The sequence below is a fragment of the Ovis canadensis genome, chromosome 3 (genome assembly GCF_042477335.2).
Source record: "Ovis canadensis isolate MfBH-ARS-UI-01 breed Bighorn chromosome 3, ARS-UI_OviCan_v2, whole genome shotgun sequence".
NCBI lineage: Eukaryota > Metazoa > Chordata > Mammalia > Artiodactyla > Bovidae > Ovis > Ovis canadensis.
This window is the reverse complement of record NC_091247.1, coordinates 51190112-51207696: the sequence shown is the minus strand read 5'-3', so window position 1 is coordinate 51207696 and position 17585 is coordinate 51190112. Positions and strand designations below refer to the sequence as shown.

General features: G+C 42.0%; 1 protein-coding gene across 1 annotated transcript in view; it reads right to left on the bottom strand.

Annotated features, from left to right (window-relative positions):
• Positions 1–17585, bottom strand: part of CTNNA2 (catenin alpha 2) — a 1386686-nt gene that overhangs the window by 897892 nt on the left and 471209 nt on the right. Inside the window, exons 5-6 of the mRNA XM_069583081.1 lie at positions 10353–10472; positions 3319–3585 (exon numbers count right to left, since the gene is read on the bottom strand). Of these exons, the coding sequence (XP_069439182.1) occupies positions 3319–3585; positions 10353–10472 (387 nt within the window). The remainder of the gene's footprint in view (positions 1–3318; positions 3586–10352; positions 10473–17585) is intronic.

Genomic DNA, 17585 nt, shown 5'->3' with positions numbered 1-17585 from the left:
GGGATTCTCCAGGCAAGAACATTAGAATGGGTAGCATTTCCCTTCTCCAGGGGATCTTCCATACCCAGGGATCAAACCTGGGTCTACATTTCAGGAGGATTCTTTACTGAGCCACTAGGGAAGCCCTTATCTGTATACAAAGTATTTTAATTATCTCTCCTTTATATCATCCATTTCCATGCCTTTAACAATCATTTCCTCCTGGTCCTCTTTTCTAACAGGCAGTCAGTCATCTCCTGCCAAAAATTCATGTCTGCATATCCAAGAGCAAAATCATCATTTTTTTCCACAGCTGTTAATAACTGATTTTTCTCCTGTGAATCTCTGTTACATTGTATTTCATCATTTAGACTCTTGGTTCATTCTTTGTCCTTTTTCTCCTCTACAGGAAAACATAACTCTTAAAAGCAGATGCTAACTATTTATAAATGTCTGTAGCTCACCACACATATAGGCTCTCACGGAACATGGGATTCAGAGAACGAAGATCATGGCATCTGGTCCCATCACTTCATGGGAAATAGATGGGGAAACAGTGGAAACAGTGTCAGACTTCATTTTGGGGGGCTCCAAAATCACTGCAGATGGTGACTGCAGCCATGAAATTAGAAGATGCTTACTCCTTGGAAGAAAAGTTATGGCCAACTTAGACAGTATATTCAAAAGCAGAGATATTACTTTGCCGACTAAGGTCCATCTAGTCAAGGCTATGGTTTTTCCTGTGGTCATGTATGGATGTGAGAGTTGGACTGTGAAGAAGGCTGAGCGCCAAAGAATTGACGCTTTTGAACTGTGGTGTTGGAGAAGACTCTTGAGAGTCCCTTGGACTGCAACGAGATCCAACCAGTCCATTCTGAAGGAGATCAACCCTGGGATTTCTTTGGAAGGAATGATGCTAAAGCTGAAACTCCAGTACCTTGGCCACCTCATGTGAAGAGTTGACTCATTGGAAAAGACTCTGATGCTGGGAGGGATTGGGGGCAGGAGGAGAAGGGGACGACCGAGGATGAGATGGCTGGATGGTATCACGAACTCGATGGACGTGAGTCTGAGTGAACTCTGGGAGTTGGTGATGGACAGGGAGGCCTGGCGTGCTGCGATTCATGGGTTTGCAAAGAGTCGGACACGACTGAGTGACTGAACTGAACTGAACATGGGATAAATTCAACTGAATTCCAACTTCTCAAAGGTGGGCCATTGCCGGGAGCCAGCGTGAGGAATCCCACCCATGACAAGGTCATGCAGAGAGGCCTGATGGGCAAGGTGAGTCAAGCCTCAGGGTTTCCCCCTGGTATTTCCTGAGCATGTACCCCAAAAATAAGAATCTGCCTGCCTTATTGTATTGTACTTTTCCACTCTTCTGACACTCTCTGGAAAAAGTTAATTCAGGGCTTCAGTCTCCTGCAAAAGAATGTCTAGGCTTAAAACCCCCTGATAGCTCTCTAACTTACCTTACAGGTTCCCCCGGACATTTTACAGCTTGTGAATTGCTTACAGCCCCCCATCTGCAAGAGGCACAAAGCTTAAAGCACCTTAAAGAATCAGAGCCTTTTCTAAAGAGCTAAAAATCATATTGGTGATGGATTTCACTGTTGACTCAATGATTGCTGCCAGGCCTCCATATTCTTTATCTTTTAGGCACCTGGGAGGATGTTAATCAATGTAAATGGGATATGGAAAAAGATATATAATAGTTTTGATGTTAGCAACACTAGACTTTTGAGTTAATTACTTTTCTTTTGTTATAAATCACTGTACTCCTTTTGCTTGTTATAAATTGCTGTATCTTTGCTATGTGAGAATGTAACTTTATTTAGTGTTTTCTGAGAGTGGCACCAGACTTTGGGAAGATCAACACAAATAAGTCTTCTGGTTGACAAACCCTTATCAGAAATACAGCTGTAAAATGTTAACTGGCCCTTTTGGCCAGAAGATGATGTAAATTACTTAAGACAGGTATGCAGAGAGAAAAGCCTGGTTTTGATGAGTCTGGGCTGCTAACGCTGCATAACTTTGTGTTACCCATTGATCTCTATGTACAATCAAAAAGGCATAAAAGGCCTTTCTAGACAATAGAGGCCGCGCCAGTCATTGGAATGACTGGGTTTCCCCCGTGTCTCCTCTTCTCTCTGTTTTCTGGCTGAATTCCCATCTGGGGCGTGGAGGCTCCGCATGTCTACTTACTTGCCCCGGCTTCTAAGATCCATGCGAGAGGGAGCCTAAGGTGGGGCACCGCCCGCTATTCAAGAGGACACCAGTGACCTAACATAGATGGTGCATGCTCCTTGTCTGGAACTTTATTGGCTTTCCACGTAAACCAAGTTATTCAGCCTCTTTTCTCCACTAAGTTTTCCTACTACACTATTTCTTCCTAATCTAATCTTATATTAATAAATAAGTTTTTCCTCGCCTACGCCATTCACACTTCGAATTACCCTGGATCCACTGGGGCTGGACCCCAGCAGGCCATATCCTGACCCAGGAGTGGTGAGAACTGTTAGCCTGGACCATTGATGACAGGCATCCTTCCAGCTCATTTTGTTGCCTCGAATATACCCAGGCTCACTGAGCCCTCCTTCCACTGCTTCCCTCATTGGGACACACCCCTAGAAACAGCAGGTTCAGAATGCGAGTCATTCATGGGACTAGCAGAGGTGCCACCTGGGGAGGGGTGAGGCAGCGCTGATGCTAGGAAGACCAGGATCCTGGATAGGACGAGAGGACAATGGAGTTTGCTCGCCAGGGACTGAAAAATCAAGAAATTGAGAGCAATCCTTTACTCAGACACAACATACAGGTACTGTACACCTACAGTGCCTAGGATGTTTGCCTCTTCAATAATGAAGTGCTGTGTGCCTAGTCGCTCAGTCATATCTGACTCTTTGGGACCCTTTGGACTGTGGCCTGCTGGGTTCCTCTCCTAGGGGATCTTCCTGACCTGACCCAGGGATCAAACCTGCACATCTCCTGCACTGTAGGCGGATTCCTTACTCACTGTGCCAGAGGGGAAACCCTGAATAATGAAGATAAACTTGCAAATTATAAACTGTCCTTACTGTAACAGTAAGGAAAGTTACAGTATTGCGGGTTTCTGCTTGAATACGATCAGGTTCTTAAATATAGTTGTCGGTTCCTTCAAAGACCAGTACTACATTCCACCAAGATGTCAGATTCCCAACAGTGACATATCATGTAGCTTATCTTACTATTAGAAGCCTCCAAAAGAGGCAAATCGATAGTATCTTGGTATCGCTTCATCCCTAAATCATTTTCTCAGTGAAAGCACACTCCCCTTGGATACATCACCCAGACGCTTACATCAAACTCGTTCAGAGCCGCAGCCAGCTCCCCAATGCCCGTGTGGCCTTTGGCTTCATCGGTGGGAGAGGTAGCTTGAGCAGCATTGGAGATGCCGGCAATGGCCTCCTGGACTTGTTTGAACACGTAATCTCGGTTGGCTCTGGTGGCAGCAACGTCTGGGTGGCGGAGAAAAGCTTGGGAGGCCGTGTACAGCATTGTGGCATTCTTCTTCAGAGCTCCTCGAGCGGCTGCCATCTCATCTCGACAGTGAGGGTCCTTCAGCTCCTGTGTGTGCAAAACACAAATGTGAAGCTTGCCATGAAAGTATCTGTAACAGAGCTTAGAGTCACAGACTTCTAGGACCACGTCAATTTTATTTGTATTCAGTTAATATTTTACTTCATTTGTTTATAAGATGCTGTGTAACGACTATATTATACGTGGTATGGGTATGTCATTAAATCTAATTTGTATTGATCAATACAAAGGTAAAAAAGTAGAACTATAAGACATGAGTTTGAGCAAACTCCAGGGGATGGTGAAGGACAGGGAAGCATAGGGCACTGCAGTCCATGGTGTCATAAAGTTGGACACGACTTAGCAACTGAACAACAATATAAAATAAAATATTTATACTCTCCGAATTCCAAGTTGGGATACTCATTTCATGACATACATTATTTAACTTACCAATCTAAAATCAAAACATAAAACAATTTTGTGCCTGGGAAATTCCATATGACCCAGCAATCCCACTACTGGGCATATATACCCCGAGAAAACTACAATTCTAAAAGACATGTATACCCCAATGTTCACTGCAGCACTATTTACAATAGCAAGGGCATGAAAGCAACCTAAATGTCCATCAACAGATGAATGAATAAAGAAATTGTGGTAGATTTATTCAATGGAGTATTACTCAGCCATTAAAAGGAACAAATCTGAGTCAGTTGTAATGAGGTGGATGAAACTAGAGCCTCTTATACAGGCTGAAGGAAGTCAGGAAGAGAAAAACAAGTATTCTATATTAATGCATATACATGGAATTCAGAAAAACGCTATGAACTTAGTTGAGAATGGTCTTGTGGACACAGTGGGGGATGGTGAGGGTGGGAGGACTTGAGAAAGTAGTATTGACATATATATACTATCTTGCGTAAAATAGATAGTGGGAAGTTGCTAAATAACAAAGGGAGCCCAGCCTGGCACTCTGTGATGACCTAGAGGGGTGAAATGTGGGGAAGGGGAGAGAGGCTTAACAGGAAGGGGATATACATATATATGATGTCAAAATAGTACCCACTAGGGAGTTTCTTTATTTTCAGCTTTAAAGAGCATTATAATTATGAATGATTATATTATGATTGTGAATGATTCACATTGTTGAACAGCACAAACCAACACAAAATTGCAATTTGATCCACCAATTAAAAGTAAATAAAGCTTTTTTAAAATATGAGTTTAAGAATTACATGTTAATATAGGAAAATAAGTGAAGAAGAAATATTTTTTCTACATATATTTTAGAAATCATCTCCTCTCTCCAGCTGCCAAGAATTTGTACATACTGCTCTTCCCATGTGAAATATCTGAGCTTCCCTGTTCCAGCCTATCCTTTCCCTTGATGGGGCCCATCTCCTGAAAACCCACTCTCCATCCAACTCTCTAAGCTACCTCTCCTTCTAGCTGCCCCCACAAGGCCCTCTTCCCTCCAATCATTAAAATGCATCATGCTTTACTGCATTTACCTAAGTATATATCTTTCTCCTAAACTGTATGTCTAATGAGAGCAAATAGCCCTAGCTATCTTGTTCAGTGGTTCTTCAGTCAATAGCACAATATCTGGCTCATAAAAATGCATCCAATAAATAATGCTGCAAGACTGTAAAACCTGAGCCACCAACAAAGTAAGTGGCTTGCGTGGATCGGTTAGTTATCAGCAGATGGAAAACCCAGTCTTCAATCTTCTGACACTGTGCCTGCCTCCATAATCAATTACGATTGCAAACATGGGAAATCAAACTCGCCTGATTTTGCTTACTGCATCACTGGCACTTCATTATCATTTTCACAATGGAGTTCAGTTTTTTAAAAAACCACTTTTGATGGCAGATCTATCATTTTAGTTTAGGGTATAATAAAAAAAATAGATCACAGATGATTTGCTTTCTAAGTTTTGGATGTCAAAATAGTACCACTGGGGAGTGTCTTTATTTTCAGCTTTAAAGAGTATTGTTAAGAAAATGTCCTCAATATTTTTAGAAATGTTAAAGGCAGTATTGTTCTCTCAGAGCTATGCAGGACCGCCAGCTGAGCATCTCTGGGAGAAAATTTCTCTAGTTTCAAAATGTATCATTAGAGGGTATTTGAACCACTGGGGTTCTATTCCTGTTTGCTCAGTTGGTACATGATAGATGGATGACCTGGAAACAGTAAATCGCGTCCTCTCTTTTTTTTCAGTCAAAATAATTCTGAGACAAGCACATTATATTTGATATCTAGGATTGGTAAGACAAACTGACAATAAGAAGTAAACAATCGGACTTCCCTGGTGGCCCAGTGGAAAGGAATCTGCCTGCCAATGCAGGGGCCATGAGTCAGATCCCCCATCCAGGAAGATTCCACATGATGTGGGGCAACTGAGCCCATGCGCCACAACTTCTGAGCTTGTGTGCTGCAAGTACTGAAGCCCACGTGTCCTAGAGCTGCACGCTGCAACCACGGAGCCTCAGTGCTGCGACTACCAAAGCCCACGCACTGAGAGCCTGCGCTCTGCAGCAGGAGAGGTCACCGGAATGAGAAGCCTGTGAGCTGCAACAAAGGGCAGCCCCTGCTCACAGCAACGAGAGAAAGCCCCCAAGCAGCAACAAACACGCAAATAATTAAAAATAATGCAATATATAAACTTAGTTTAAAAAAGCAGTAAACAACTGAGCCATCTATCCCCTTCTGCTTAGACACTGACAGATCAATGCCAGTCAACAAAATTTCTAAACCAAGACAACTTATTTTTAGCCCTAAAGCTCAACAGAGATAAATAGGGAACCCACATGTGAGAGAATCCTTTACATTGGACAATCTAGGCAGTACCATCGGAAGTTATAAAGGGTCTTAATTAACTTCCAGAATGCCTGGCCAGAAATTTTATATTCCATTCTGGGGTATCTACACTAATAAGAAAATCTAAATATGAAAGTGAGAAATAGAGGGTAGGAAATTCTTCCCATAAAGATATTTTTAGAAACATTTTTAATCACATGGAAGAAAACTATAAACAATGTAAATGCTGAGTTATGAAGAACTGGTTAAGTAAACTACTGAAGTTCTCATTTGATGGACTCGTTATAAAGTGAAAGTGTTAGTTGTTCATTCATGTCTGATTCTTTGCAACCTCATGGACTGTAGCCTGCCAGGCTCCTCTGTCCATGGGATTTTCCAGGCAATAGTACTAGAGTGGATTGCCATTTCCTTCTCCAGGGGATCTTCCCAACCCAGGTATCGAACCCGGATCTCCCGCATTGTAGACAGGTGCTTTACCATCTGAGCCACCAGGGAAGTGCCCATCTCCTCTCTCTAGGGATTTCTCTAAGCAAGGATACTGGAGTAGGTAGCCATTCCCTTCTCCACAGGATCGTCCTGACCCAGGGATTGAACCCATATCTCCTGTATTGCAGGCAGATTGTTCACCATCTAGCCAACAAGGAAGTCCCTGGACTCTTTATGTGGACATTAAAAGAAGTTTCCATAAAATAATAAAATCAGTAATATAAATAAAAAGAAGAATATAACATGCATACTTATATGTATAGCATGAATATAAATGTCAAAATATGAAGATAAGCAATTGAAAGGCAACCTACCAAAATATAAGTACCATGTTTTTGTGGCTGATAGATGGCTATGTGCCTTTTTTTCCCTTCTTTTCTAAATTTTCTTGAAAGAGTCTGAAATAGCAACTAGTTAAAATGATTTTAATGAGATAAAAATAAATCATATGTATGGGCCTTCTGAGATGAATATCTCATATTATTCCCATGGATTTTAATACCAGTTACATGCTGATGATTTGATGAGGTTTGATCTCCCCTCATCTCTCTGCTATTTGACATTTCTACATGGATATCTTCTAAGAATCTCAAAATCAATGTATTTAACTATGATATCTTGATACCACTTGATACTGCTAGAAGACTGGCCACTTTCCAGTCTTCATCCATCTCAGTAAATTCACCACCATGTACATATTTGCTGAGACAGAAAGTCAGATGTGAACTGGTCGCATCACTCCCTAAGCTCCCATAGCCAATTCCACAGCAGGTCCTGAGTGTTCTATTTTCAATGTAAATTTGGACTCCCTAGGCTTTTCTCCATCTTTACTGCTGCCATGCTAAAGGAGACCATCTCTGTGGCAGGAGGGACAGGGCAGGGCCCCAGGACAGCCTCATCAAGTGTAGGCATTAGGCAGAAGACAAAGTCACCTCCTTTTTTTTTCTCTTAATGAGACCACAACGCGTGAAGGAATGGCAACTAAAACAGAAACTCTGCAGCATCTGAGCAAGAAACTCTGAGCATGAAAACCATGGAGCAGGTACAATATAAATGCAGGACCTTCCACGTGTGGTGCCTGATGTGGGAAAATTTAAAGGGAAAAAACAGCTCTTAGAATACCTGTGGCGTGGCTTCAGGAGAAAAATGCCAGGACCAGGAGCTGATGCACGCTGGCACAATCCAGGACATACATCAGCTCTTCCCTCAGTGAATGTTCAATCCCTAATCAAAAAGACCCCTACCCATTCAAAGGGCTAGGAGATAAATAGCAGATCAACAACCCTGTGGGGCATTACTGGGTCCAAAGGACTCCCACACTCCTCTCCTTAACTTTTGCTTCTGCCCTGAATAAACTGCTACTTGGTTCTCTTTGCTCCTCAGCCTCAGAATGTGTGTTTATTTTTCCTTTGCACTTTTGTGTTCCTCACCCAAATTCTTTTGCATTGAACAAGAGCCTGGACTTTTGACAAAGTTTTTCCAAAAAGTGTCACTCATCTAGACGACTTCATTCCCACCCATCCACAACTAGCCTCTGCTCTTTGACACTACCCCTTCTTTGCAACATATCTAGAAAAATATGAAAATGTAAACCTGCGACTTTGATACCAAAGTCTGAACTGTTCAACCACTTGCTACTTACAAAAACATCAGAACACTCTCAAGACTCTGAGTGTCCTGGCACCCATCTTTCCCCACAGCCTCCTGCTAGGTTCACTGAAATTAAAAGTTTGTAATTTTTTTTTTTTGGTCAGGTGTTGAAACAAGCTAAATAAAGAGCTTCTGGGCCTTAACCCTTTGCTTCAGAGTGACTTCACTCCTAACCACACTACACATCATGGGCTACCAAGCAAGACTCCACCTGAAGAAAGGATTCTGTTGATAACAAAATACCTGAAAGCAATCGCATGAACTAAAATCATACAAACTCTGGGAAATAGTGAAAGACAGGGAAGCCTGGCGTGTTGTAGTCCATGGGGTCACAAAGAGTCAGACACAACTGGGCAACTGAACAACAACAAAATCATGCCTGTGTGGCCATCACAAAGCACTAGATGCTCTTTAGGGAAAGGGACTAGATCTTGGTCAGATTTGTTACCCAGGTATTACTTCTGTTTGGTACAGATGAACACTCAAGATGTTGGCTAGAACTTTCCTGCTGGACATAGAGAACATTAGAAAAAGTCACTGGAAGTTGCCAGAAATCCTGGGAGCACTCAAGAGGGCAGGTGAAGAGGATTTTAACACATCTCCCCATATTTAAAGATGCTATTTGCTAAGAAGAAAGAAAAAGATACACTGTTTGGAAAACACAATTCTAATGGTCCCTACAGAACAAACAGAGCTGGCCAAATGGAGGTGCCACCTTGGGACAATGGGGAGCAGAGAAAACCCAGGCCACCCACCTTCATCAATACCTGTGCTCGCCTGCCCTCTTCCACTCCACTCTCTCCCTCTCTCTCTCTGCCTTTCCTCTATTCTTCCTCATGTTTTCCTAATCCCTTTCATAAAAGTTTTACTCTGCATGCTGCATCCTTGGGAGAGAGGTGTTGCATATATATGGTGCTGTCCACAGGGTGGGGAGGTAAAAACTGAAGGCCAAGGACAGTGCCCAGGGAGTGGCCACAGTGCCACACCAGTCTGACATTTTTTATTTCAATCAGGTCAGACATCGAGAACAGACCTGTGGTGTGAAGGGGGAGAGGTATAGGGAGGGATGGATTGGGAGTTTGGGCTCAGCAGATGCAAACTCTTACATGCAGAATGGATAAACATAGAGTCCTGCTGTTTAGCACTGGGAATTATGTTCAATATCCAGAGTTAAAACATAATGGGAAAGAATATTTTTTAAAACCGTATCTATATTTATAACTCAATAACTTTGCTGTACAGCAAAACTTCACACAACATATTATTCTAGATAAGTTGTAAAGATGGGGGAGTATCAAATTACAGTTTTTAATGTAATTTCTTACATTAAAAAATAAGTAAATAGAGGTCAAAAAAAGAGAGAAAGATTAGAGTCTGGTGAGGTTGGCAGGGTGGTCCCCACCAGTAAGGCAGGTAGCCTGTGATCAATTGCAAGTACCCAGGGGGACTGGGAGTATCAGCAGTGTACAGTGGGACCAGAAGTGACCCAAGTAGGAAACTGCCTTTGTGATCAAAGGTCCTAGGGTATTTGATGATCTGACAAGCGGTTGATGCAGTCGATGACGCATTGTCCAGGTCTACAAAACTGCGAGGTTATGTAAACTCACTCGCTTTCTCCCCTGGTTGTTGTTGTTCAGTCGCTCAGTTGTGTCCAACTTTTTGCAGCCCCATGAACTGCAGCATGCCAGGCAGCCCCATCCTTCATTACCTCCGGGAGTTTGCGCAAACCCATGTCCACTGAGTTGGTGATGCCATCCAACCATCTCATCCTCTGTCGCCCCCTTCTTCTCCTGCCCTCAGTCTTTCTCAGCATCAGGGTCTTTTCTCCCCTAGATTTCCAAAATTTTTCCTACCTGTTGTCTTCTCGCAGCTACATAGTTAAGTTTCACCATCTCTTTTCCAAATTCTTTAAAGCGATTTGCAAGGTCTTGTTCATTTGTAGCATTTTTGACAGCTTCCACGGCCTCCTCCACCTGAAACAGACAAAAAAAAAAATCCAATATATATATAACTGGATAGTATTTCAATATTGGACTTCACTGGTGGCTTAGTGATAAAGAATCTGCCTGTAACACAGAAGATGCTGGTTTGATTCCTGGGTAGGGGAGATCCCCCTAGAGAAGGAAATAGCAACCCACTCCAGTATTCTTGCCTGGGAAATCCCATGGAGAGAGGAGCCTGATGGGCTACAGTCCAAAGGTTGCAAAAGATTTAGACATGACTTAGTAAAGAAACAACAACAAATTTCAACATTGCTAAACATGTTAGAAACACTAGTTGTTAAAAAATATGCATTAATATTTAAATAAAATAATAAGAAAAAAATTTTAATAAAATAATAGGAAAAAAGTACCCCAACAAGCATTTATAACTGGAAAATTACATACTATTTTTTATACAAAAGATGCATGCATGCTGTCACTTCAGTCACGTCCTATTCTTTGCAATCCTATGAACTGTAGAGAGGCAGGCTCCTCTGTCCATGGGAATCTCTAGGCAACAATATTGGAGTGGGTCACCGTGTCCTTCTCCAGGGGATCTTCTGACCTTGGAATGGAACCTGCGTGTCTTATGTCTCCTGCATTGACAGGAGGGTTCTTTACCACTAGCACCACCTGGGAATTGTTATATAAAAGATAATAACTGCTAAACTTCTTATTCATATAAAACACTAAATTGTTTGTATTTTGAGCTGCAATTTCCATAAGGAATATGGACTTTTACTTTCAAGTAGAAAGATAGAGAAAAATAAACTTAAGAAGACGTATGGATGTAAAAACAAACACCAGAAATCTTCACAGGAGGAAATGTTTTGTAAACAAAAACTGGAGGAACTCCTGGGCTGCAAAAAGCTTGAGATAGCTTAAATCTGCATCTTGGCATCACCTCAAAGTCTGCAGCAAAAGGATTGCAATTTTATTTTTATTTCATTTATTTCTTTACTTTTGGGTATGCTGAGTCTTGGTTGTGGCATGCAGGCTCATCAACGCTGCTGGCAGGATTTCTCTTGTTGTGGTGAGCAGGGCCTACTCTCTAGTCGCGGCTTTTGGGCTCTAAAATGTGGGCTCAGTAGTTGTGGCAGATAGGCTTAGCTGCTCCAAAGAATGTGGAATCTTAGTTCTCAGACCAGGGATCGAACCTGTGTTCTCCATATTGGCAGGAAGATTCTTAAGCATTGGACCACCAAGGAAGTCCTAGGGATTGTAATTTTAAGCTGTGATTATGCCTTGCCATTCCATTAAGGAGAAAACGTTGAGCCTCAAGAAGTAAGCGAATTTGAAGTTTTGTTGCCATTTAAGGCCATCTCACATGCTAGTAAAGTGAGGCTCAAAATTCTCCAAGGCAGGCTTCAGCAATACGTGAACTGTGAACTCCCTGATGTTCAAGCTGGTTTTAGAAAAGGCAAAGGAACCACAGATCAAATTGCCAACATCCACTGGATCATGGAAAAAGCAAGAGAGCTCCAGAAAAACATCTACTTCTGCTTTATTGACTATGCCAAAGCCTTTGACTGTGTGGATCACAATAAACTGTGGAAAATTCTGAAAGAGAGGGGAATACCAGACCACCTAACCTACCTCTTGAGAAATCTCTATGCAGGTCAGGAAGCAACAGTTAGATCTGGACATGAAACAATAGACTGGTTCCAAATAGGAAAAGGAGTGCATCAAGGCTGTATATTGCCACCCTGCTTATTTAACTTCTATGCAGAGTACATCATGAGAAACACTGGACTGGAAGAAACACAAGCTGGAATCAAGATTGCTGGGAGAAATATCAATAACCTCAGATATGCAGATGACACCACCGTTATGGCAGAAAGTGAAGAGGAACTCAAAAGCCTCTTGAGGAAAGTGAAAGAGGAAAGCAAAAAAGTTGGCTTAAAGGTCAACATTCAGAAAATGAAGATCATAGCATCTGGTCCCATCATTTCATGGGGGAAATAGATGGGGAAACAGTGGAAACAGTGTCAGACTTTATTTTGGGGGCTCCAAAATCACTGCAGATGGTGACTGCAGCCATGTAATTAAAAGACGCTTACTCCTTGGAAGAAAAGTTATGACCAACCTAGATAGCATATTCAAAAGCAGAGACATTACTTTGCCGACTAAGGTCCTTCTAGTCAAGGCTATGGTTTTTCCAGTAGTCATGCATGGATGTGAGAGTTGGACTGTGAAGAAGGCTGAGCGCCAAAGAATTGATGCTTTTGAACTACGGTGTTGGAGAAGACTTTTGAGAGTCCCTTGGACTGCAAGGAGATCCAACCAGTCCATTCTGAAGGAGATCAACCCTGGGATTTCTTTGGAAGGACTGATGCTAAAGCTGAAACTCCAGTACCTTGGCCACCTCATGGGAAGAGTTGACTCATTGGAAAAGACTCTGATGCTGGGAAGGATTGGGGGCAGGAGGAGAAGGGGACGACGGAGGATGAGATGCCTGGATGGCATCACTGACTCGATGAATGTGAGTCTGAGTGAACTCCGGGAGATGGTGATGGATAGGGAGGCCTGGCGTGCTGCGATTCATGGGGTTGCAAAGAGTCGGACACGAATGAGCGACTGAACTGAACTGAAGGTGGCATCAACTAGGGTGAACAGAGTAACAATCACTGGAATTAACCAAGAACATAATCTTGAGTGAACAAGGCACAAGATGGAAACCATATTTGCAAAATCAAAAGTTCTTAGTTTTGAAGCGAGTCTGGTGGAGAGGTCTCAACTAGTATAGGTTTTTGAGAAAGGCAGCAGAAAAAAAGAGAGAGATGGTAGCTCCGAGACTTGGACCATAAAGAAGGCTGAGCGCCAACGAATTGATGCTTTCAAATTGTGGTGTGGAGAAGACTCGTTAGAGTTCCCTGGACAGCAAGGAGACCAAACTGATCAATCCTAAAGGAAATCAACCCTGAATATTCACGACTGATGCTAAAGATCTAATACTTTGGCCACCTGATGCTAACAGCCTACTCATTGGAAAAGACCCTGATGCAGGGAATGATTGAAGGCAAAAGGAGAAGGTGATGGCAGAGGATAAAATGATTACATAGCATCACTGACACAACGGACATGAATTTGAGCAAACTCTGAGAGACAGTAGAGGACAGAGAAGCCTGGCATGCTGCAGTCTATGAAGTCACAAAGAGTCGGACACAACTTAGCGGCTGAACAACAACAAAGCTCTGAAAGAGTAATAAAAAATACAGAGAATGTATGGCCCTCTGCAGAATTCCAATTGCCTCTTGTAGTTTAGACTGAATCAAAAGACAATGTACAGACAGTTCACGGTTGAGAATGTGGGAATCCAAATGACCACTAAAGTAGCTAGAAAAAGTCACAGATTAACACAGTAGCAAGTGATAGAGATACACAATTTGTTTCAACTTGACACAATCACAAAGGTTGCTAATCCAACTTCCTCACCAAGTTTCACTGAGTAGAGAAAGAAAATGGTATATAGAAACAAGTGATAATGGATACCATCACGTCCTTTCCTCCGTAGACATTATAATACCGTTCAGTTTACCCAACAGACTACCATTTCATTAAGGAAAGAGTTGCAGCCAGAACGGAGGTTATTTATAAAGATGGAGAAAGGAGCTCAATCTAGACTCCAGATAAAATTATTTCCATTCTCATCATCTATGGAGATTCTTCATCTTTTTTTTTCTATTTGTACAAATACAAAATTATTTAATTCATCAATTTTAGTCTTATCCATATCTTGTGCAGGCTTTAATTATACTCAAGGAAAAGAGAAGCATAGTTGAAAACAGAACTGTTGTGTGTTAGGTTATCTTTTAGGCACTCGAGTCAAAGGGTATTTTATAGTATGAAATGGCTCATCCAAACATTTTCATGGATTAATGAGAATCTCATATCTCAAACCTTTAAAACAACACATCAATAATGTCTCCCTTTCTAAAAGATTTATAATCATTTTACCGTGGCTATCAACAGCGTCACTGAGAGGAAGCTCTTGGCAGTTAATTTGTTCCTGCTGCTTATTTGAGTTGTAAATCTTTTCTTAGAACATAAAATCTGGCCCCAGGGAAGAACAAAACAATTATCTCAGAAGGAACTAAATCTTGGATTTGTCTTATTTTATATATATATACTTATATAAAATAGGCTTCTTGTTGGTTTTTAATCAGGCCAATTTGGAGTATTTATTTTGCTTTGTTACACATCACTTATTTTCTTACTGTTTTTCTCTGAAGAATTCAGATGCTGGTCTGAATTTATGCTTCTAATTCAATGAAGTTCCTTGGAAGAGCAATACCAGTGACAGTGTCTGTCTGCAAAAGGTAGACTTCATCATACTCCGCAGAGTTAGAGTGACAGGTATCTAGTTAGGAGCTTTCATATCGAAACACACTTCTGAACCTATCTAACACCCCACAGAAATGGAGAGAATGGAATTAACATCTAGGGTTTAGGATACCATCACTGGCCCAGTACACTGCTACTAAAGAGATACATGATATACGCAGAGAGCGGGAGAGAGAAAGAGAGTACAGACTGGAAGGGACACAGATGAGGAAGAAGAAGAAAAAAAACAGGGTGGGGGGAGAGATGGGTAGCGTCCAGGCACTTCTGAAAAGTCAAAATCAATATGAAAATCAAGTTTTTGCTTTTGAACAAAGCCAGTGTTCTTTGGTTATTTTCAGGTGTCTGGAGAAAGGAAATTGACTCCTACATGCCAAGCAACGAACCCTCCTGCCAATGCAGGAGACACCAGAGACGTGGGTTCAATCCCTGGATTGGGAAGACACCCTGGAGTGAGGAATGGCAACCTACTCCAGTATTCTTGCCTGGAAAATTCCATGGACAGAGGAGCCTGGTGGGCTATAGTCCATGGCGTCGCAAAGAGTTGGTCACAATTGAGCAGACACACACAAAAGTGAAGCAAACATCTTAAAAGGAAATCCTTATGTAGAAAAGGAATCCAAGACACTTTGTCCACCTACCTGCCCCAGTGACACATGCAGGTCAGTACGTGCAGGGAGGGCTATGGAGTCAGACTGGCCTGTGTCTGAGCCCCAGCTCTGTCATTTGTTAGCTCTATGATCCAGGGCAAATCACTTAACCTTCCTAAATTCCAACTCCAATGTCTTCGTTAATAATACGAAGGCAATAGAGTCCAGATACTACAAAAGGTTGTTCTAAGAATAATACTAGATACAAAATGAAAAAAAGAAGAAATAAAAATGGAAAATATGAAATAAGGTGGCCAACTAAGTCCTAATATAAAATAAATATAAATGGGCTAAATGTTTTAATTAGAAAACAGAAATTCTCACATGGGGCCTTTAAAAAGATCCTGCAATATGTCATCTATAAGAGACAATTTGAATAAAATGATAAAAAAATGTTGAAAATTAAAAAATGAAACCTTCTACACTAATGAATTTAAAACCCTAATTGAAATTGATAAATAGGTAAAATGCCAATGTTGATTTTAAAAAGAAGTAACAGAACTCGAATAGACCAAAGAATGCTATAGAAATGGACGCCGCAGCCGAAGATGACTTTTCTACTCTTTTCCCAAACCAGGCACGTTAGGTGGGTGAAAAATGAAATGTAAAGTAGCAAATACATAGCAGAATGCCTGTCAAGAATTAGGAGCTCCTTTCACAGACACAGGCTTCCCAAGTAGCTCAGTGGGTAAAGAATCGCTTATAGTGCAAGAGATGCAGGTTCGATGCCTGGGTAGGGAAGACCCCCTGGAGGAGGGCATGGCAACCCACTCCAGTATTCTTACCTGGATAATCCAATGGACAGTGAAGCCTAACAGGCTATGTAGTTCATGGGGTCACAAAGAGCCAGCCAGGACTGAAGTGACTGAGCACGCACACACACACACGCACGCGCACACACACACACACACACACACACACACACACAGATACTGACTTGCTATATAATCCACCTAAGGGTAAACATTGTTTCTGAACGATTGTAAGGAAAGACTACATCTTGCTCATGGACTATCTGCAGGTGACATGAAATCTAGAAATAGCGGAAGGACATGGTGGTCTCATGGGGGAACTGTTTTAAGGGGAGTTTGCCAGGGCTCTGTGTGCCAAGCTGGATTGGGAAATCACTTCCAACAAGCTGGTAAAGAGGGCCCTCAGAGCAGTTGCCACATCCTTCCTTGTAATGAATACCCTCCTGACCTTGGGCACTACTGACATCTGTTCTCACAAAAGCCAATCTGGGCTGAAGAACACCAGTGCAAGAATCATCAGCTCCAGCAGGTCTGCCTGTCATTAATACTGGAGCCTGTGCCTGGGAACAGCTGAGAAAAGTGAAAATTCCAGACAGGATATTACAGTGTCCTCTATTGTTACTGGATTTAGATATTATTTTCTAGCTTGTCTCTCACAACTCTTGAAATCTTTGATCTTCTCACAGAGTCTGCTCAATATAGCCCTTACTCCCATTTCCAGAGCAAACCTACTTGCCGCTATTATTTACTCCAGAATTGTGGCAATTTGTTTGAGACAGACTCTTTAAATCTAGTCTCCAACTTTCCTGATTGAAATTTCACTCATTTACTTTGACATCGTAAAAGGAGACTGAGAATTCTTGAACTAACTCAGTACTTTTTAAGCACCTTCTAGCGGTTAGGCCGATATACAGGGATGGGCACAGCACTGGACACAGGAGTCTGACCCTCCTCCTGGACTGCGTGATACAGTCACTGTCCATGTTGTTACGATCAACATCTCTGTTTGGACAGACTGACTTCATTCCAGGGTCCTAATCTTGATACTCAGTTGATTGGATTTTAAGTGACACCCAATGAAATGATTTAAAACAATAAGGCCCCTATGTACAAACTTTCAAGCTGTGAACCTTCAAAGATGCCAACATGCATTCCCTAAATTGAGTGAAATTGCAGCTTGCCCTCCATCTCCTGTTGCTGATGATCCTTCAGCTCCACCATCTCCCACTTCCCCTTCCTCTCCCGGTCAGTAGCTCTTCTTGTTTGTTCACTCAATGCCAGTCCCTGTATGCCAGCTGTTGTACTGGCCTAGTGTACTTTTCAAGGCACTGTATTGTAAGATGAAAGCGTTTTATTTTTCT